This window comes from Takifugu flavidus, chromosome 10 (genome assembly GCF_003711565.1).
Source record: "Takifugu flavidus isolate HTHZ2018 chromosome 10, ASM371156v2, whole genome shotgun sequence".
NCBI classification, from domain to species: domain Eukaryota; kingdom Metazoa; phylum Chordata; class Actinopteri; order Tetraodontiformes; family Tetraodontidae; genus Takifugu; species Takifugu flavidus.
This window is the reverse complement of record NC_079529.1, coordinates 10,124,629-10,146,815: the sequence shown is the minus strand read 5'-3', so window position 1 is coordinate 10,146,815 and position 22,187 is coordinate 10,124,629. Positions and strand designations below refer to the sequence as shown.

The 22,187-nt window shown below is 47.4% G+C and overlaps 1 protein-coding gene and 1 long non-coding RNA gene across 2 annotated transcripts in view; both read right to left on the bottom strand.

The window, feature by feature from the left end:
• Nucleotides 1-1,334, bottom strand: part of LOC130532474 (uncharacterized) — a 15,570-nt gene extending 14,236 nt beyond the window's left edge. The window contains exon 1 of the long non-coding RNA XR_008952342.1: nucleotides 602-1,334. This is a non-coding gene — a long non-coding RNA (uncharacterized LOC130532474). The remainder of the gene's footprint in view (nucleotides 1-601) is intronic.
• Nucleotides 1,335-17,869: 16,535 nt separating this feature from the next.
• Nucleotides 17,870-22,171, bottom strand: abhd5a (abhydrolase domain containing 5a). The gene is made up of 8 exons (XM_057044594.1): nucleotides 22,032-22,171; nucleotides 21,352-21,432; nucleotides 21,180-21,265; nucleotides 20,718-21,093; nucleotides 19,906-20,060; nucleotides 19,547-19,658; nucleotides 19,212-19,398; nucleotides 17,870-18,846 (listed from the first exon to the last, which is right to left on the bottom strand). The coding sequence occupies exons 1-8, from the start codon at nucleotides 22,061-22,063 to the stop codon at nucleotides 18,757-18,759; spliced, it is 1,119 nt and encodes a 372-aa protein (XP_056900574.1). The 5' UTR covers nucleotides 22,064-22,171; the 3' UTR covers nucleotides 17,870-18,756.
• Nucleotides 22,172-22,187: the final 16 nt, after the last annotated feature.

Genomic DNA, 22,187 nt, shown 5'->3' with positions numbered 1-22,187 from the left:
AACTGTTCTGGGAACTTCCTGTGAGGTGATGAGGGAATCAAAACTGCTGCTACGTATTTGTGATCTGTGGGTCGGGTTTGGATCAGTTTCATATTTGCCCCAATGATTCAGTTATTTTGCTGCCACCAACAACCCGCCCCTGGTGGATGTTTGTGGAACTGCACCAGTGAGGTTGATGGTGTCAGGTGAGTAAACCTGGAGGACAAAATCAAAGAAATCTGTTAATATATCATTTTTGTGGCTAATTGTGGGTGGGGGGGGGGGGGGGCTTTAATGAAGTCAGACCATACAATAGGAGGTAAAGCTTCAGGTGGAGCAAATGGGCAGAGTGGGGGCGGGTCCAGGGTGCAGCACGGCAGAATTGGATCCTGTTAAAGAGGTTTTAACCCTATGAAACCAAAAGAATTCTAAATATTGAGGAAGTAATTGGAGATCACAGATCAGCGTTTTTGGGTCATTCGTGTCTGGCCGCCAGTGGAAACGTGTCACCTTTCCCCAGAAAAAAGAGTGTGAAACTCATCAGGAAGATTTGTCGCAGATACAAGCGTGTGTGTGTGTGTGCGTGTGTGTGTGTGTGTGTGTGTGTGTGTGAGAGACTTACCCACAGCTGTCCCTCAGGGCTGAACAAGCTTCTCCTCTCAAAGCTTTCGTCTACACTCGCATCGCTCCTCCGTTCTCCTGCTTCTCACCCTCACTTCATCCATCTGCCTCCCCTCCTCTTTGTTCCTCTCCTCCACTACTCCCTCGCTCCCCTCTGCTCTGCATCGCCCTCGCTGTCTCCCCCTCCTCCCCCCTCCTCCTCCTCTCCGCCGCTGCAGGAGCTCACTCTCGCAGTCTCTCGGCTGGCACAGAGAACACACAGACACATGGGAGGGCTGTTTTGTAATCCGGCAGGTCATACCACCCTGGCAACAGCCGGGGGGGGGCAGGGGCCGATGGGCTCTATACTCCTACCTTCCGTCTATACCTTTCCAGCATCCCCGTGCGGTCGAGCTGATGGTATCTCCCTTTTTTCCTACTGACGCCAACGCCCCCCTACAGAAACATACGTACGTGAGCAACTAGCATCTGTGAAGCGAGGGAGGGGTCACGTTTGCCGAAATCAAACCATCTTTAGAGTCACACTGACACAAATGTTAGGGCTGGGGGCGGGGGTTATAGGACGCACACCGGCGGGGAAACCAAATTAACTTTTTGAACCGCTGACATCATCAGATCATCATGGAAATGTCTGATCGGCGATAAACTCGTCAATTATTCAGGAAACGATGTCAAAAGGAAAATCAAACGTAGGACCAGGAGAGGAGGAAGAGGGCAGACGGGAATTTATGATTCCGGACATGATTTGGCTGCGCCGACGGCGAGAGCGCGTCAGAAACAGACGCGTGGAGTCAGACAGGAAGTGGGTGAACGACAGGAGGGAGCGGGGTTAGGTCTCAGGGCGGCGGCCTCGCTGTCAGCTGTCATCCCTCCTACAGATGCTCAGAGTTCCATCCATTCATCTCTTCGCTGACCCCCGTCAGCTGCTTTCATCGGGAAGGAGGGACACGTGCACATGTGGGAGGAGGCGCACGTTTGTGGGGGTTTTCTTACAGATTTTCCTGATTTGATTTTTAATTTGCGAGAGGTGGATGCACCCTGAAAGCCCCACTTTAGCTGTAGACATAGTTAAAGCTAGCTGAGCTACAAGAGGAGGAGGAGCTAATTGTGTCACTTTATTTTTAAGTTCAAATGTTAAAATGACAAGATTTTTTTCTCTATAGGCTCCTGCAAAACTGGCCTCGGGCAGCAGAATCCCAGATTAATGCAGATTTAACCTGCTGGACTTGGCTGAATTTCACCGTTAAGTGGCAGCAGGTGGCCAGAAAATGCTGGACATGCTAATACGGCGAATACATGCGTTCATAGCAATGTACATAACATAAGAGACTTTTATTTTTATTTTTTCTTTTAGTACTTTTCCGTATTGTACACCACGGGCTACCGCTGTAACGTGCAATTTCCCCGATGTGGGATCAATAAAGTCTTTTATCCTTTTTATCCTTATCCTCAACACGCGTGTCACCAAGTGTGCAGTCATACAAAAAGCCACGCGACACCCCCATGCTTGTGTGCGTGCATCTGTGTGTTTAGAATTGTCAGCTCATCTTTAGAAAACATTAATTCTTGAAGTTAATGTGTTTAAAGTTTCTGTATGTCACTGTCGTGGCTGGATAAAGGTACCAAACGTGGAGAGTTTAGCAGGAATTTAGATCACAGTCGAGAAACCAACCCATTTCAACCCAGTCCACCAACCCAACGCTGACAGCTCATCTTGGAGGCGTTTCCCAGAGCTAACCATGAAAACCCCCGCTAATGTTTCAAGAGGAAGTGGCTGCCCACCGCCACCCCCTGCCCCCCTGCAAATGCATCTTTTGTTGATGGAGATCCGTCAACACGCAAAAACCGCAGAGGAGCGCCTTCAGCATCCTGGACCTGTCAGCCATTAGCCTGGCTGTTACATGCTAGCTAGCACACAGGCGATGCTGCCGCCGAGGCCCCCCCCCCCCCCCTTGATGTTCTGAATTTCCATATGATGATAAGATCATCTGTAAGCTGAAATTCATTTGCTGTGTGTCACACACACTGGAGCGTGCACGCTGCAGACTCCTGCAGCTTCTAGCACCATGCAGTGAAGCTAATGGGCGGCAGAGCTCTGAACGACAGCCTGGTTGACTGACAGATGAACAGAGGAGCCCTGCTGTCGAGGCTTGGTTGCATCCTGAGTGCTTCCATTCACGTCTCGCCGCGTGGAACCACCGTCCCTCCTGCCTTCGCCCCCGAAACGCATCAAGTCGCTCGCCTGATTCAGCTGCACCAGTGGCACGAGCAGCTGAAAAAGGTGACGCTCATCCTCAAACTATGGCGCAGAGTGTTCTTACATCAGCTCCTGGGTGATCTCAGTATTCTCCCAGTGTGCGCGTGCATGTGTGTGTGTGCGTGTGTGTGTGTGTGTTGACACATATTCTCTTCAGAACTCACGGTAAGGTGGCAGCTCCCAGATGTGGTTGTCTGTCATCAGAGGCTTTTGTCGCCAGATGCGTAAAAACTGAGTAAAAGTAAACAGTTTAACTTTGACACATCATTAAAAACAGTCTGGCGGAAACATCTACACATGATTTGTTGGACATTTTAAACGTATAGATGTCACAAACAGAGCCGAAGACGTCGCACAGACTCCGTCTGTAGCGTCTCTGAATTAAATCTGTTGAGGATTACAACTCCGGAGCTGCGGCTCAATATGCTGCCTTATATTGCTGTGCGATATTAAACTTGAGCTTTTTTTGTTTGCATTAGCAACATGCGCATATTTCCTCCCGGAGTCTTTCTGACGTCCTCGACGACCGTCTGGTGAAAACAGACAATTTACAAACAGGAAATGGCCATCGTCGGGCCGCAAAAACAAAGAGAAAGCGCGACAGTTGTGTCGCAAGTGTTGCTGCTTCAACGCATTTTAGCGAGCTAACGAAGTCACAAATGTTCTTGTCACGCTGCTCGATTTTTGACACGTTTTATTTAGCTTGCTTAGACACAAACACACACGCACGCATTTTTAAACTTAACAGTTTGTTAACCCTAACCCCTTTGTTAGGGTCTAATTTTCGGTGTTTGAATCCTCTCTGAAGCTAATTTTTCCTGGTCTTGAATAGGATTTTCTCTATTAGATTATATACGTGCTGACATTAAGTTTTATTATTATTATTTGGGAGATCGCATCCATAAGGCCATTAAGAGGCTGGAATCTCATCCGCCTGCCTGCGTTATGTTTATGTCGTTACAATAACAAAGCCAACGATGCTAATGGAAGAGAGGAAAACAGCGTCAGGATGGAGATGGAACCACTAACGCTTTAATGGTTGACCATCGGCTGACACGCTGTTTGTGCCGCTTTGTTACATTTGAAAATGAGGTTTTTACATAAAGTTAAGTGTGTTGTTTAACTGGTTACTGGGGATGTATTTTGTTTACTGGAGAGTCTAAAAAGCTCTTTAAAAAAAAAGAAAAGAAAAGAAAACCCATTTTCTTGTGCTGAATGTGGTTTTGCGTCTGAACTTTAGGGACAAAAAACGCCCTCTTTTCAGGCTCTGCTTTGTTTCGGCCTGTTTGCGTTCGTGTCAGAGAGGCACATTCGGACGTCCTCGTAAAAACAGCGACTGTTTGAAGCCTGAGCTGCTTCTGCAGCAGATTACAGCTGTATGAATCCAAACAGTTGCTCCGTGGTTCGGAAATAAATCACTTCTTTCCTTATTTGTATGCAAATTTACCACCAGGGTTCAGAATCCAATCAGATTATGTCCTCTGGATGGAGAACACACACTTGTGAGGACGTGGGCGAAAAGGGACGACTTGTTCTGCTTCGGAGACGACCGAAGGGAGCGGAAGATTCATAAATGTATGTTTAACGCGCATCTCAAGGTTTCCCCTTAAGCTCCTCCTCCTCTTCCTCCTACTTTCAAGCATTTTTCCGGTTTTTCCTTTAGGTTGATCGTGTCCAGAGTGATTCTGAGCTGAAGAGGAAACACCGAGAACTGGGAAGTGAGACGGCAAATGGAGGAAAGGAAAAAGAGCCGGAGGAAGAAAGAGAAAGGCCGGAAAAAGTAGGAGGAGGCATCGGGACGATGGTAGGTAGCCTTGGATGGCACAGGTGTGGGTTTCAGAAGGTTAACCCCCCCCCCAACCGGTGCAGGTGGAACCTTCCTCAGTGAGCGTGCACGTGTCGTCTCCTTTACAGACGGTGAGTCAGCCTGGATCACCTCACTCTCTCTCTTTGGTTGAGACGGGCGATCCTGCCTTTATGTAGACATCATTACCAATGACTCATCCTGATATCATCATCATCTTAATCATGATGATCATCATCATCATCATCACCATCATCTTCATCTCCTACAACAGAAGCATCAGCCACCAGCATCAATACCACACAATTACTTCACCTCTTACTTAAAAATCATAGACAAATACAAATAAACGGCTCAGGTCTGCATCCTCGTCTCTGATTGGTCCGTTTCCCGCCTGAATTAGCGCCAGGAAGTGATTGGATCGGCGGCCCTCGGCCCTGGAAAAGCTCGGTAAATCTGAGCGTGCATCATCAGCCGGCAAAGGTGCCACAGCTGACTCACTGGTCGCAGTCGGGAAGCGGATCTGCGACGTGAACGTGCTGCAGAGTCATCACACGGATTGAATTTTACTGTAAAGAGACGTCTCGGGGGGAGGGGGGGGGTGTGTAGGGGGGAGGTGTTCCCCTCCCCCACAAGACGCCTCTGGGAGGCTTCAGCGAGGTTCTGACAGACGGGAACGTTGGATCAGTGCAGGTCTGGACACCAGAAAAGGCTGAATCACTGGAGCGTGTCTGTGGGCCAGGAACACACACACACACACACACACACACACACACACACACACACACACACACACACACACGAGAATGCAGTATTTTCATCTCCGTTCATGCTACATGCAGCTACATGAACGTGTTGGAGTGCAGATGAGCCTAGAACAGCTGATCGGCAGGGAAGAACCAGTGTGACATCATTTCCTGAATCTACTTCCTGCTTAATACAGCGCTCTACTAATGTCTTTTTACACACTGTCTTACACACACACACACACACACACACACACACACACACACACACACACACACACACACACACACACACACACTCACACAGCTGATTCATCATTAATCTGACACATGGTTTGAGTGTGTGATGGTGGGAAACGTAGCGCCACCTATTGAGCTCCGTGTTTACAGCAGCAGCCTCCCTTTGTTTATTCATCTCATCCTTGTTTGGAGATGCTGAGAGGAAAATCTCTGGAAAGTGATGAGAGAGAGAAGGAGAGAGCGAGAGGGAGAGATGCAGAAAGCAGACAGAGGGGCGGTGGGGGGCGGGTGGGATGGGATGGGGGGGTGTCAGGATAAAACCAACTGTGCTGTCTAATTGCTGTAAAATAGGCAGTAAGCTTCTCTTCCCACTCTTAACATTGTTAATATGCTGTTAGCCTCTTTTTCTCCTCACTGCCTGTCCCCTGACACACACACACACACCACACACACACACACACACACACACCACACACACACACACACACAATTACTGTGCCATTGTGTGTGTGGTGGTGGGGGGGGGGCAGTATTAGCAGCTGGGGGTTTAAAGAAGCTCAAGTTTGCACTGTTGAGTGGTGATTGCTGCCGCCCTTAGTCCCCCCCCCCCCTTCCTTTAACAGCTGTAAGAATTGGGTCCATTAGTGTCACCTTTAAAAGTCACATGACATCATGGAAAAGCTGCCATTTCTGCGTTCATCCAGTTTCTGAAATAGCACAAATCTATTAATAGAGCTGAGAGAAGAGAAGAGCCCGGAACAGTAACAGCTGCTCTGACTCTTGATTATTGCTGTGCTTTTAATTTGAAAAACAGGAGGAGACAGGACGCGTGTCGGGGACCTGCAACCATCGATCACCGACTGATGAAAAGCAGCGAGGAAGCTAAATGCTGACCAGCAAGCTTCCGTGTGCTTCCCAGCGTTCCCTGACAGGGTAAAACCACCCAGCATAGAGATGTAATTTCATGGTTCACGGTTTGGAGAGGCAATAACAAGAGCACAATCTGGCAACTTTATTGTCCAGTTTCCTGTGTGATCTACTTCACCACTCTTTACTCTACATTAACCTTTACACGCAGGAATACGGAAGGGTAAACATGTCGTCTACTGACTTTTTATAATAGAATCAAGATAGGACGAGAAGGCTTATTTACCCTGTTGTAGCCTTTTCACAGACTCACAGGGAACGATTGGTGTTTACTCCACCTTAGCCTTTTCAGGAACGTAGAGGATTAAAGAGGTTCATCTGAAAGCAGCAAAAAGTCACAAGTTGTTGGGGTGCACCTGCTGTTTTTGAAACGTTCCATGAAAGATACTGAAAGGGCAGAAACTCTCCCTCCTTTAGCCTCAACATGAACACATAGAGGACGAACATTGAATATTTGCCATGCTTTTACTCCACGGAGGGAGGTAAATGTCATCCACACCTCCAGAGCCTTGACACACGGACATGCTGAGGAACATGGAGAGGCAGAGCGGCGTTCTCTCAATGAAACAGCCCAAACACATGTAATGACATGATCTCCACACAGGCACAGCAACAGCTCTCTCCCTTCCATTACCCTCCCTGCACAGAGCGATACTACAAATATTTAATCACCATTAATCCCTTTCTGGATTACATCTCATCTCAGACCACTATTGCGATGCTCGGAGCCTAAACCACAGCCCCTTGGCTGCCCCCCCCCTTCTCTTCCTCTTCTCCAGCTTGAAGTCACTTCGTCTCCATCTTCACGGCTTCATCGTGAGCGGCAACAAAAAGCCTCCTTCCTCCCCATCAGGGAGCTATTTCAGATCTGACTCCCAGGCCCGGGCAGACTCCTCCGGGGAGACGCCTGTTGTTGTGTAACCGGCTGTCGCTGCTGTGTGTAGGTGTAAGAGGCTGCGGCGCGGCGCGGCGCGGCGCGGCGCTGCTCTGCCTGAATACATGAATATTCGACAGCGGGCTGAAATGGCCGGGCTAGATTGGCTTTAAAGGCTGCCATGAATGGAGGGAAGGGTGGAGGAGGGCATTAATGGTGCCGGCAGGAAGCTGAGAGATGCTTTTCAGAATGAAGAGCGGCGTTGCATCCTTAGCCCGCCAGCTCTGCCCCTCACCTGCAGCTTGAGCTTTACCTCCTCGACTGAGGATGATTGAGCAAAAAGCATTTTTTTGGGGGGGGGGGGGGGGGGGGGGGGGGTGGATTTTCTATTCATTTATTGTAGGAAAAAGACTTTTATTATGACTGATGTCCTTCTTACGGGTCATGGTCATGTGACACAACAGGTTTGACGCCTGATTATCTAGAAGCCATTAAGACGCTGAAGACTCTGAGGGACATGGACCAAGATAAAACGGGGGTTGGAGGGGGACAATGGGAGTGTTGTGGTCCACACCCCCACGGTCTGACGTCTGTCAGTACTGTACACTGGGTGAGTTCTGGGTTCATCTGTTGGATCTCAGCTAACTTCTAGCTCCCAGTCCAGCAGTGTTCGGAATCCGCTGACTCCGATGTTTTTACGCCATTCTGGTGTTGAGATAAGCGCGCAGCCTCGCAGCACCTCTGATCCTTCAGCACGCCTTCGCTCATTATCTCTGCGTGCACATCCTGAGCGAAGCATCGTGGGACTCAAAACGGGCACGTGCGCTCCGCCGAGGGTTCCTGCACAAGCGGCTCCCGCGTCTGCAGAGATGCGCCTACACCTCAAACAAAGCCCCAACAAAGCAATCAAAACACCATTTCTTAAGCCAGCTGGTAGAAACCGTCTCATCGGCGCCGCGCTCGCCGCCCCCTCCCAACTGCCCCCCCACCATCTCACAACTGCATCAGAAATCTTATTCACAGTTTGCTTTCAGTGATCTGAATGAAGATAAATGGAATGTTTGGCTGGTCGTTGAAGCGGTGGGGTTGAGTAGGCGGCCGCCGTGCACCCCCCCCCACCCCCCGACGCCGCCGTGCCGGTGATTTGCCGCCATTTGGCCGAGGCCGAGGCAGCTATTTTGGTGGAATTATGGGGGTATTGATTGCAGAAATAAGAGCAGTTTTACAGCGAGCAGCAGACCAGGACCAGAGGCTGGATGAGGAGAAGAGGATCGCCACTTTATTAGCCAACAGTGTGTTAGCCATTCCTCCTCCTCCTCTTCCTCCTCCTCCTCTTCCTCCTCCTGCTCCTCCTCCTCCTTTTGTCTTTTACCATCCTCTCCTCCATCTCTTCCTGACCGCAGTGTCTTTGCTCACATCATTATAGTCTGTCTTCACCTCCTTCAGATTACTTTAGGAGCCTGGAGACATCAGCCCTCTTTCTTCCTCTTTCACTCCTTCCCTCTTTTTCTCCTCACCTCTATTACTAAAACCCCCGAAGCTGCAATTCCAGGAACATTACCAAAAGGGATAAAAAAAAGTCAACCCAGTCCATGTTCTAATCCTCAGATGCCGATAGCTCCGGTGATGGAATTAAAATCTTAATCTTGTTCATTTCTGTAATTCTGACTGTAACAGATGCCGTGTGAATAAAGAGCAGATTTAGAGCAGATTTCTTTACACATCTCTATTTTTATACTGATTATGTTGAATTGGTGTAATGGAAAATTAATCTAACAGCAGTGTGATAAATAACAAAGTAATAAATAGACTGAACTTAATAGTTGACACTAACAATGCTGGTGGAGATGCCGTGTTCACCAGTATGGTTGGTTTTGACTGGGAGGATTGGGAGGAGCGCTTCAGGCAACAGGGAGGAGGATTCTCCATCACTGTCGGAAGATGAAACCTAATTGTCTGCATGTTCCCAGGTATTGCGTAACGCGCGGGGAGAGAGCCGCAGTAATTAGCCCATTAACCCTAATGTGTCTGAATCATCTGGGCAGAGAAAGAGCGGCGGGTGTCAGCAGCGCTGCGCCGAGCCTCAGCTGCACGACCCGCACGTCAGACATCATCAGCATGATCAGCTCCATCGATCGTCCGGGAAGCTTCCTGAAGACTCGGGCGTTTACGCCATGGCCAAGCGCCGGACGAATTAAAAACCACCGCGAGCTCGCCAGCAGCCACAACGACAGCAGTGAAACCCACTTCCTGCTTTAGCAGAGCCGCGAGAGTTAGCGCATTAAAAATCTGCCAATGCTGATTTGACCCTTTCATCGTATCTGCCCATCACACACATAGAAATGTTTTGTAACCATGGTGACCACGCTGATGTTTGTATGACACACCTGTACATAAATCCTGCCTAAACCTCGGGGAGGGGTCAAAAGAGGCTTTTCAGGCACCAGTCCTGGCGTCTGGGCCTTCCTACCAGTGTGAACCAGAAGGGTGGTCCAGGCATCGCTTTGTTAGATGCTAAGCTACATCCCTGCGGGAGTTAAAAGGTTTCGCTGCTAGCTTAGCTTTAGCTTAGCTTTCTCAGGCAGCTGCAGAGGAGACAGTTGCAAACGTTTTCCTTTTAAGCGTGGTTGTGCTCTAACCCCCCCCCCCCACCCCTTTAATATTACACTTAAATGTCCGACCTCGAGTACTGTGCTTTACCCATTTCCTCTCAGTCTGGGTGTGTCCATCCATCCGTCGGGGGGGGGCTGGTATGGTCAGGGGGGATCCCTCCACTCCGCTCCCTCCCACATCACCCCCACACTTCCCCCCACACCCCTCCTTACTGAAAATGCACTTTTAAAGCACCTTAATTGCATTGGTGTGATAACCCCGTGGGCCCGAGACAGGAAGCCTGGTCATATAGAGGTTTAAGGGGCTGGATGAGTGGAGTAAGTCTGCGCTGAGGAGGAGGAGGAAGGAGAGGAGGAGGAAGAGGAAGAGGAGGAAGGAGAGGAGGAGAGGAGGCTTTTTGCATCAAATCAATGGAGCATCCAGAGGCTAATGCAGCTCTGGGCAACTCCTCAGGAAGCATTAAGACTATTAGTGCAGGTCTGGCAGGACGTGCACGCGCTCGCAAACACACGTGAACCGTGTAGTCTCCACACACACACACACACACACACACACACTCACACTCTCTCACCATCAGCATGTGTGAACGCTGCATTTTAACTGCTATATTTTCAGGTCAAATCTACAAATTTACACTAAAGAAAAGAAGAAAAACAACCAACCGAATCTTCTACAGCTAAAACTCTTCATTTTGTTTGTTTTTTAAATCGGGAGGACATGAAAGATCTCAGACTGAATCTGCTGAGTAACTCAAACGGGCAGCCACAGCAACACTGATGGAATCGTCCTCCCGAAGAGGATCGTGGCTGTTCCAAGCTGCGGCCGGTGGCGAGCGCCCGAGGGAGCGTCCACGGCGGCTGTGTGAAGAGTGCAGGGGGGGGTTTGATGTCTGAGCCCCCCCATGTGGGCGGATGCTTGTTCGCTTGTCATCCCTCCACAGCCTGATACACGCAGCTTTGCTGGCTCGACAAATTCAGCAGATCTGAAGCAAATGGACGTGTTTGGAGGGTCCAGCAGAGAAAAAGAAAGATCCAAATTAAAGCCCCGTCCAGCCGAGACCTGTTAGCAGCCACTTTAGGACAAAATGGAGGATTGTAGATCCTGTTGTTAAGCTGCATCTGTGGGAATATTTGGCTGTTTTAGCCAACGTGAAAAGACAAAAAGGCCGATTCCGTCCTGTGGTTTTGAATCTGTTTGTCAGCAATAATTATCAGGACGATGCTCTCGTTTCCCCTGATGTGTTAAAGTGTGTAAAAGATGGGAGAAAGAATGGAGGAAAACAGTGGTAGGAAGGAGGATCATCTCACAATCGTGCAGAAAGGGGAATAACAGACACAACCTGAAGCTTCTTCTCTCCAAACTGTCAAATTTTAACTGCTTGGCTAAACTTGAGTTTGAATCGACATTTTAATCGACTCCAGGTGTTGCAAGGCTACATTAGATTCAGGGATTTTCTGCTCTTTGTGCGGTGTGGACACACCTGATCTAACTGGCCTTTACTCCAGGTCGCCCTCATTGGCTGGTGAGAACTAGTGACTAGTGAGGATGAAAAAAGAAAAGAGTGTGAAAGCAAGACGACGAGAGAATCCAATTATAGTCCGGTCAGCATGATGAACGATTATTGAAATGCGGATGTGTTCACTTTTCTTTTGCCCGTCTGTTTCAACACACTTCTGCCTCGGATGTTCCTGCAGGTAATTCAATCATGTCTGAAATATAACAGAGAATGTCTTCTTCCTCTTTTCCAGGAATCCCTGAACGAGGGATTTTCCTTTCAGCTGATTAGCTGGTCAGCTATCCATCACATTCTGTAATGTTGTAATGTTACACGTGTTTGAACCACGACCAAACATGTTTTACACATATGACCGATGGCTTGTTGCTCAGTGGGGTGAAGCTAATAACAGCATCCACAACAGCAACAAATGATAGCATTGCTAACAGCTTTGAAGCATCGTTTTCTATCATTTTGAGACTTGAAATAATTATTTTGCCATTTTGGGAGACTAAACCTTTGAACACTTTAGCGTCATTTGTCATAAGAGTTTATGTGCTCCTGAGAAATGATGTAAGAAGGAGGTGAAGGAGTTAAATGAAGCCATCTTCAGAAACACAATTACTGCTTTACCTCCTCAAACGCCCAGAAAGCTGCTCAAGTCTGCTGTGACCACAGCAGGGGGGCGTGGTGGGCTGGACGTGGGCTGTTCTCCCGTTGCAGTCGATGTCATCAGCACTGAGCGCCCCATCTTCATCAAAGGAAAGGAAAAGATCAAAGATACCTTTAACCCGAGGCAGCGATAAGATCTGACTTTACAACATTTTTTGCTCACTTCTGTTGTTCTCACTTTACAGATTTTCTTGTCAAAGCCGTCCGTCTCCTCTGAGGAGGCTCAGGCTACCTGATCGGTACCTGATCCCCGCTGCCGGATCTGTTCGCCAGATCCACCATTCAGCTCGCAGCGCCGTGATGACAGACGTGTGGAAACACCTGCTCACCTCACCCCTGGAATAAAAGATCAAACTGAGAGCTGACAGTTGATGTCCTCCTGTTCCCACAGGTGGCGGAACTGGATCAGGGTCAAACTGGATCAGGTCAAACTGGATCAGGGTTAAACTGGATCAGGGTCAAACTGGATCAGGTAAAACTGGATCAGGGTCAAACTGGATCAGGGTTAAACTGGATCAGGGTTAACTGGATCAGGGTCAAACTGGATCAGGTCAAACTGGATCAGGGTCAAACTGGATCAGGTCAAACTGGATCAGGTTATTCTGGATCAGGGTTAAACTGGATCAGAGTCAAACTGGATCAGGTCAAACTGGATCAGGTAAAACTGGATCAGGGTCAAATTGGATCAGGGGCAAATTGGATCAGGTTAAACTGGATCAGGATCAAATTAAATCAGGGTCAAACTGGATCAGGTTATACTGGATCAGGGTCAAACTGGATCAGATTAATCTGGATAAGGGTTAAACTGGATCAGGTTATTCTGGATCAGGGTTAAACTGGATCAGAGTCAAACTGGATCAGGGTCAAACTGGATCAGGTCAAACTGGATCGTGGTGACCCTGGATGGTTCCGGCCCAGAACGTGGACACGCCCACACGACAAACAGGAAAAGCCAACCTGTAACATCCTTCATCTGACTGTCCGCCTCATTGTGTGTTTGTCCCCAGCCAACTCATCTGGTTGCTATGGTAACCCCACATATTGTGTACGTATGGAGGGTATCTCGGTGGACGGACGTGCTTTCAGCAGGTGTAAAGCTTGATCATTATCACCCAGGCGTGTCAGCGTGTGCACACCTCCCCGACATAATTTTCCCAGCATTACCCCCCCCCCCCACACCCCCACACCCCCACCATCATGTACAGCTCTCGCCTGCTGTCGATTGTATTTGTGAGTATTTTTAGGCGTATTTTTCTCTCCGCTCTCATGACTCCGCCAGCTCGGAATTGATCTCCGTCTTCTCCGCGTCTCCTCCTTTACATCAGATTTTCTCCCTCCGTCTCTTCACTCCATAGATTTTCCTCGCCACCCTTTTACGTTCTGTTTGCAGTCTCTCCGCCTTTTTCTCCGCTTTCATATTCCCTGTACCATGTCGGAGTGGCGAGGCCTGCCATGAGCGGAATCCGTCAGTACCTGTGTGTATGTGTGTGTGTGTGTGTGTGTGTGTGTGTGTGTGTGTGTGTGTGTGTGTACAATAGGGCCAGAAATCCTGTGGGATAGAGGCACAAACAACATCCGCAGGGTAACAAACTGTTTTTTTATTTTCCACTGGTGCTAAGATACACCACCACAGAGCGAGGGATGAAAGAAGAGAGGGAGAGAGAGAGAGAGAAAGAAAATGTTTGGGATGGAGTTAAAAATACATCCGCTCCAGATGCTTTTGATGCTTTTCTTAAATTTTCCCTGCCTTTCAAACTGCCTAATCCCACCCAGGACGGTCTCTGGATGGTTTGAGTCTCTCTTCACACATCGACACTCAGCGCAGCTGTGTCTGCATCCCCTGTGTCTTTATGTTGAAGGGAATATCCATCTGGCTGCTTGCACGTTTGGAGTAAAAATAACGGAAACGTGCCGTGAAAAGTAGTCAGAGATCATGCTGAATAAGTACCTGGCTAACGCGGTGTTGGGGGATTTCAGACACTAAATGTAATTTCTTGTGTGTTAGCACGTCCGCGGGCCTTTTCGCTCAGATGATTCTGAAGATCTAACGTGAGATTTGGTAGCCTATAGTGGCGGTGTCGCAGATGTAATGGGATATTTAGCCTCCCTCTTTACTGAATCTGTGGTGGTGGGGGGGGGGGGGGGGGGGGGGGATCTCACTTTCTGTCAGACTGGACCATTCGTCCAGTTGGAGAATTGTGCCACAGCTACCGTCCGCGCACCACTGCCGAGCCTGTGTGAAACAGATAAAAGCCAATAAAAGACACTGGCGGCGCTGCCCAACCATCCTGCTGTTTCCCCCGTCGGTGGATCGATGCAGGAAGTTGAGACAACATCTACTGGATGTGAATTTTAATGCTTTCCAACAGAAGGGAGTGCATCTTGCCACAAAGTCCGAGCTGGATAATAAAGACGGCTTTTGTGTTTGCGTCCGGCGAGGTCGTTCATTAATCTGGCTGACAGTTCTCAGCGAGCTCAGCAGCACCGTCAGTGGTGGAGAATCACAATGAGACAAATGAGGCGTCGGTCGGCCGGAGCGCTGATGCCCTCCTGACATCAGTTAACGCCTTCTGAAACAGGCCGAAAGACAAATGCCTGACAGAGGGAAGTCTGCTGGATGTCTGTTAACGGACCAGACTGTTGGTTAGCGCGTTAGCAGAATGACTTGATGTATTGCTGCAGCCTTTGTGGGATGGACAGAACCTTCAATTGAAGTTGATCTGGAATAAAAACCTTTTTTTTGTTTCTTTTATATATGAAATTTGATGCCTGTGATCACCATTTGGATCCGGATGGTGCTACCAATCCTTCAGTAATGAGCTGCCATCCAGGGAATCCTAACTTCCCAGCTGATATCTGGCTGGTTTTTATTTCTTCTTGTTTCTTTCTGCACCTGAGGGAACTTCCAACATTTGAACCTCTTCCAAATCAGCATTTGTGCATCTCATAAATGCAGCTTTGGACTCCAGTTGTAGTTTTGGTGTCAGCAATTAATAACAGGGTGTCGTCTACATAGAAGGGGTGTTTACCCGCACAAACACACCTACACAAGTATTTTTCTATTCTTTTTATTATTCCCTATTTGTTTTTCATTGTCCTTTGATTCTGTTGTTCATGCGAGAACGCAGCCCCTGGCCAATGTAGGGGGGCTTTAACAAGAATTCCTTTTCCTCCTGCACATTTGTTGTTTTCAGGGTTCCTTCCTTCTTTGGCTGGAAGCATCTTCACAGCAAGCTTGGGCAAGCAGCCACCTCCCAGTTGGGCTGGGTCTTCAACACAAAATGATGACTGTGTACCTCGGCGCTGATTCTGATCTCACTCTGGTGAGGTCACCATCGACTACACCCACAATGAGGAGAACCACATTTCCCAGGGGCAGCTGGGGTGTGGAGGGGAACTGGGGGACTAATATAATATACACGTCAGGGAGTGTGAGAAAGTGATGGCGTGCACGTGTGTGCGTGTGCGTGTGTGTGAGAGAGAGAGAGAGAGAGTGTGTGTGTGTGTGTGTGTGAGAGAGAGAGAGAGAGAGAGAGAGGAGAGAGAGAGAGAGAGAGAGAGAATGTGTAATCCACAGATACTCAAATGCCTTTTCAAACTTCCCCCAAAAGGAAGAAACAAATGTTTTCCATAATTCAAGCCTACAAGTATGACCACTTAACCATTTAACTGCGACACTTATCCTCTCTGTCCCAGTGTAACCAGTCCATTACACCACCGTTCTTTACACGTTAGACTGTATCAGCATCAGTAAATAAATGATGTAACCTGTCTGCACCATATTTACTGTGATAAACAGGCTGTACAAGTCATTGGTGTTGCTTTTGCTTTCATTCTGACGCCCTTTTTAGTCACTGTGCACTTTATTCTGTGCTCTTGTTGTTCTGTGATTTTCAACCTCGGCGTTCGACATGATTTTATCAACATCTGAGGTTGGTTTCCCTGGAAAAAACACACGACTGGCACCGTCACGGGTTCATGCACCTCCCACATGATGATAACTATCGATCGGGCTTAAGAACGCAGTGACAATGTTGAATAATTCAGCCACAGAGCAGAGCAGAGCGCTCCTCTGTGAACGGCTGATCCATCAGCATTTAGGAGCCCAAAACCACAGCAAAGCACGTATCATGTGTGCGTGTGTGCGTGCGCGTGCTCGGTAACCTACAGAAGGTCTGGTTTGCCTGAGGGAGTTACACACAGATCGGTGTGAAAGATGTGGGGGTGGCACTGCTGCACAGCCTGAGAGGACGCACTGTCTGAGGTCTGAGAGGGACACACAGATGCACATGCAGACAGACTGACAGAGAGAGAGAGAGAGAGAGAGGGGGAGGGACAGGGAGAGAGAGAGATAAGCGCCTTCAGAGGGTGGGAAAGATAACGACAGATAGGGAAAGCAGCAGCACGGAAGCTGAAAGTGAGCAAGCGAGACAGACACAGGAAGAGAAAGAGATAGATAGAGGAGGCCGAATTTCATAAATTAGATCAGCCGCCTTGCCGGTTTCCTAGCAACCCAGACAAGATGAGCCTGGTCTGGCCTGGTCTGTGCTCCAGAGTAAAGGTTTGTCTCCTGCCACGGTGGGCCAGGACCTTTGGAATAATAATCTGGGAATTTCAAGCAAAGCAAAAGCAGTCATGAGAAAATAAAGAACTTGTGATGAAGTCGAGCCTGTGGGAGAGCGAGAGAGACCAAATGCTGCAGCAGCATCCATGAATATAATCTTATTTTTAATAACATTCAGTACAACTTGTAAAAAAAAAAATCATTGTTTCTTAATGAAAGTAATAAAATCTTCTTTCTGTATCTTAGAAGCCTCTAAGCCACCCTGCTCGTTTCTCTCAGCTGAGGAAGACGAAACGGTGTAAAAAAAATTGCATTTTTAATATATTTTCTTCACTTTTCTGCACTTCTTCTTCCTGTCGCCTCGTGAAAAATCCTTTTAGTACTTTCAGAATGTTTTTTTAAGGTGAGAATCTGAGCAGGATGGCGTGGACACAATGGTTAAACTGGGACACTGGGCATGACCAGAAGGACCCCCCACCTCCTCACCAGCATATGAGCGCCCTCTAGCGTCATGGATGAGACGATGAGTGGGGACGCCATCGATTCTTCTACCTTCATTAAAATACCACAGAAAGAGAGGCTGATATGTGTGTGTGTGTGTGTGTGTGTGGTGTGTGTGTGTGTGTGTAGGTAAAATAGGTTAAAGCAGCCCTCAGGAAAATAATGTATAAGAATTCCCAATTATGTTTAGATTTGGTGACAATATACTGTGATTATTAGCTAGTTACTAACAATAGATACAATAGAAGATCCATTGCTTTTATGAATTCCAACCTGAAAATCATATCAAAAAGATGCAGTTACTCTTAATTCAAGAGAGAAAAAAAAAACTACAATAAAAATACAATAAGTGCAAAATAAGTTAAAAAAAATCACAGATTTTACCCCCAAAAATTTTATTATAAAAAGGTAAATATACTTCTCAAAATGTAAAAGGAATGAAGTTTTTAAATATATTCACCTCTAAATATAATCGGCTCAGAAACTACAAAAACACTGTCTGAGCTGGTCGAAAAATAAGTTGGAGCTAAAACAGGACCCTGTGGAACACCTCACCCCCACCAACAGAGAGAACCCTTAGAATTAGACATTTATTTTGTTAGACATTTATTATTTACATTTATGATCAGCTCTAATATTATTGTTTTTAAGCACACACACCTGAGTTCATCCTGTAATGTTTTAATATAAATTAGCTGAAAGTTGTGAGCACCGCCAGAGGTAGAGAATTGTGAGACAGAGCCTTTGCACAGGCACAGGCGTCAATGAATGCCCTGAAATGTTATAAGTGTAATCAGCCACGCGGCGTCTATAGGAGCAGCCCTTTTCCTGCAGAGTATAACGCAAAACTGACGTTGAGTTCTATTAGAAACAGTGAGAAAAGTCCTCAATTGAAAATAAATATTTAAAAAATAAAAAAGGGTCATTCGTGCATGCGACTCCTTCTATTTAATGGGACAGGGGTCATATTATATCCTCAGTCGTTTGACTGCACATGGTTTCTTTTAAATAACCAAAGGTTAAAAGGTCACGAGATTTTTTTTTAAAGTCGCATTTGTAGATATGAATGCAATAATACTATATGAGTATGAATAATATTCTCCTCCACAGTAAATCTAGAGTGTAGAGGTGGTCAGGTGGGGGGAATATGATTAATACTGTATTTAATAAGAATAATACAGCGATAGCGACAACGTTTTACCTGCAGGTGAGTCGACGTGGACAAAACAGAAGAGAAGTGACGTGAGAAAGAGTCTGCAGCAGCACTTCCTGTTTCTCTGTGTCAATCAACAGAATCTTTTCTCATCTGTCCAGGCACCATCCGTCAGGAAGAGAACAATATGGTAAAAACAGGCATCTACGAGCATCTCTAGCTCTCTTCAGAGTCTCTTGTCCTGCCTGTTCCTGAGGGAGGGGCTCCTGGGATCCATATTTTAGTCCAGAGATGGGTAAGTGGACTGGTTTCAGCCCACTTTGTCACACGCTCTCAGAACCCTGTGGTTGAAGTCGTCCGGCTGGTCAGCGTAGACGTAATGTCCCGCCCCGCGGATGGTCTGCAGAGAGCGTCCAGAGGAGGACGTTTAAAAGGCGTAGAAACAAATGACTAAATAACAACAAAATAAACACGTTGCCCTATATTTACACTATATGGGCTGGAATCACGTCTAGACTGACGCAGGTATTTTGGTCACATGATATCACTTCAGAGTCAGATGTTTCATCAGGACGGATTCAGACGGACAGCAACAAATATTAAACTGTTTACCGCCCAAATATTTCAGCAGGTTCGGCCACGTCCCGGTCAGACAGACAGCGTCTGTTGACAGTCGATGTTCTGGGTCCAAACACTCATTTAAACCCCAACCCAGCACACTCTGCAGGGTTGCTTCAGAACAAGAAAGAGCTCAAATGATCTTACTATGATGTCCACGGGACGCTCTGGTGTCAGCTCTCTGATGGCGGCCCCTGAGTTGCTGTCCACGCTGGATCGGGACCCGTAGACGGCGGTGATGGGGATGTGAGGCTGCAGCTGGTCCATCCTCTGGCTCATCGGCCTCTTGGCCCAGCCGTAGGGAACGGTCATGTTCCTAAAGGCCGTCTCGCCACTGCAACGAGGCGGAAGAGCATTCAAGTTGACTGAGAAAGAACAAGTCAGGGACTCATGAAGGGGAAAAAAAACTTGTATTTTTAAAAAAGACTAAATGGCGAAGGGCTGGGGGGACGTGGTGAGCTGTACGAGGACAGCGGGCAGACCTGGGACTCTGCGCGTTCATGTGGTAGATGTACTCTGGCACAGTGTTGTCAACGAACATGGACGAGAACTTCTTCTTGAAGTCGGGTCTCAGTATCTGGACCAGAGCTGGACCTACAGGGACCACAAAGAGCATCATAAAAGGCTGTCTGCTGCAGTAAATTTGATCTCAACAAACTATAATCCAGAATCTTAGTCGCTCCTCCATTCCATATATGGCATTAGTATTAGCACTGCTGCTATGACAACCAGAGCCTTCTTGTCCTGTAGCATCTGTGTACCATCACAGAGATTTAATTTACTGTGATTATTTTAAAAAAATGTTTTATCTAATAATAACTCGGGATGACTCCAGCCTTACCCAGAGGTCCGAGTAGTCTCAGACCAGCCAGGGGGTTGAAGGGGGTAAACATGGCTCCAAGAGCTTTGATCCAGACTGGGATGGGTCGGTCTTCCTCCGCTGTGTCTGGGCGCTCGAGAAACCCCCAGGGCTCCACCAACACCATGTGCTTCACTCTGTAGGACAAAATCAGCCGTTCTGATGCTCTGACCGAGTATCAATAATCACAATTCGAATGGAAAGATGAAAACAAACACATCAAATCACCGTCTAGTGACGTGAAATACTGAAAACCATGAGTGTAAATTCCTGAGAATTCTATTTCCTGTAAGGCTTCTGGGATCAATCATTAAACTGGTGTTAAACAAACCCACAGGTTAATCAAACATGTTCAAAAGGAAGGAACAGAGAAGACATTTGCATGTCAGTTGAAATTAGGATATACAGTATGTCCCAAAGAAGGAACTCTGTGTTTATTGTGATAAGAATAAGAGGACTGGAATAGGGAGCTCTCAGCATTAGCAATGAAGGACTGAGGATGTTTCATCTGGCGTGCCTCGGGGACTGTAGGGTGGAGGCTGGAAATGCAGCGATGGGGGGAGAAGATTGTGGGGAGATAGGGAGGCATAGGAGGAGGGAGGCTTAGAGGACGCCGCCGTTATCTCAGGTGGCCAGAATCAGTGGTTCAGGCGTGCAGTTGCTATTGGACACATGCTGCTTTACTGCTGTCATGCTAACGATAAATGAACTACTCTCTGCTTCATCTCAGTCCACTTGAAATGATTTTAAACGTGAAGTTTCAGTGATGTCAGGAATACTGTAATCTGCCACACCTTCTTGGATATTTAATGGCGTACGACACAGCCAGGTATCCTCCCAGATTGTGACCCAGAAGTATCATGGAGTCAAGGCCCACTTTTTCCCTCCACTGCTCTATGGACTCCACAAACTGCTGCTCTGCCTCCTGCGCGTCAGTGGAGAAGTTGGGCCTGCTGCTCTGTCCGAAGCCCAGCAGGTCCAGGGCGTACACAGGACGGTCCTGAGACAAAGCGTCTAGGTTCTGAGCCCACAGGCCCACGCCGCCTCCAAACCCATGGAGCAGAACCATGGGAGTTTTGCCGGCGATGCTCTCTCTGTTGAAGTTCAGGGTCCACAGTCGGTTGTTATTGGAGATGGAGACATACTGTTTTAAAAAGGGGCTCTCAACACCTGAAGGTACAAGTCAGTAAAAAAGGATAAATCAAATATCAACGATGAAAACATTTTTCTTCCTAGATGACTTTGGATCTTCTTACATCGCAGCATCATGTCCTCTGCAGCCTGTAGATGATTCTGTGAGGTGGGACACCACGATGGGAGCCAGCTGGGAATCCAGCACCACCTGCAGGGACAGGAGGATCAGATCGTAAATACATGAAGCATTTTTGAAAGCATAAATAGTTGGTCAGGGTCAGGGCCCAGATCTACCTTATAGTGGTGTCCACGTAGCCCCACATATTATGAACCAAACTGTGAACACCGGAAACAGACAACACCCTCTCAAGAACCCTGAAACGAGATGAAGACGTGAACATTTAGAGCGGAGATCAGCGTTCTGAAATGACCAAACACCAAGAAGGTGGCAGGATTATGACAAGTTAATTCATAACGAGGATTGATGACAAGATAATCAGTTCCTCATTGGTGTCGAAGGGATAAAACTGAGCTTTTATTGCCGCCTTTTGTGCAAGAGGTAGGAGATAAACGCTTAAAATCAAATAAATGTTCAGAAAATAATATTTTATAGTAAATGAAAAGTTCAAGGTGTTTTGCGGGGCAGTCCAGGTGCCCCATGCTTGCGGGCCCCCGAAATAAATAAATACGCCCTTGGATAACGGCGATAACAGCTAAATACAGTTTACTTTCAAATATTGGCGACACTATAGTTACACGTGTCATGTGTATATGTGTAATCCCGTGTAAAATGATATTTTTTAGGACTTAAATAAACAAATACGTTGACAGGTTGTCACTCCTTGGGTGACAACAACATGCCGGAGTTCACAGAACGTTCCGGTGTTGCTGTAGAAGGCCAGCCAACAATTAGAGGAGAAATATTTTTATTACAATACAAACTTTCACACAGTACAAGTCGAGGAGACACTCACCCTTCGTTTGCTGTTATAACTTGTTCGTCCATTTTTAACAACAAAATACACTTCTGGAGACACTTGCGGTCATGTGGACACAGGCAAAAATTACGTCACGTCAACGTTGTTGAAGATGTTAGGATTCTGATTGGGAACATTTCCACCGAGCGGTTC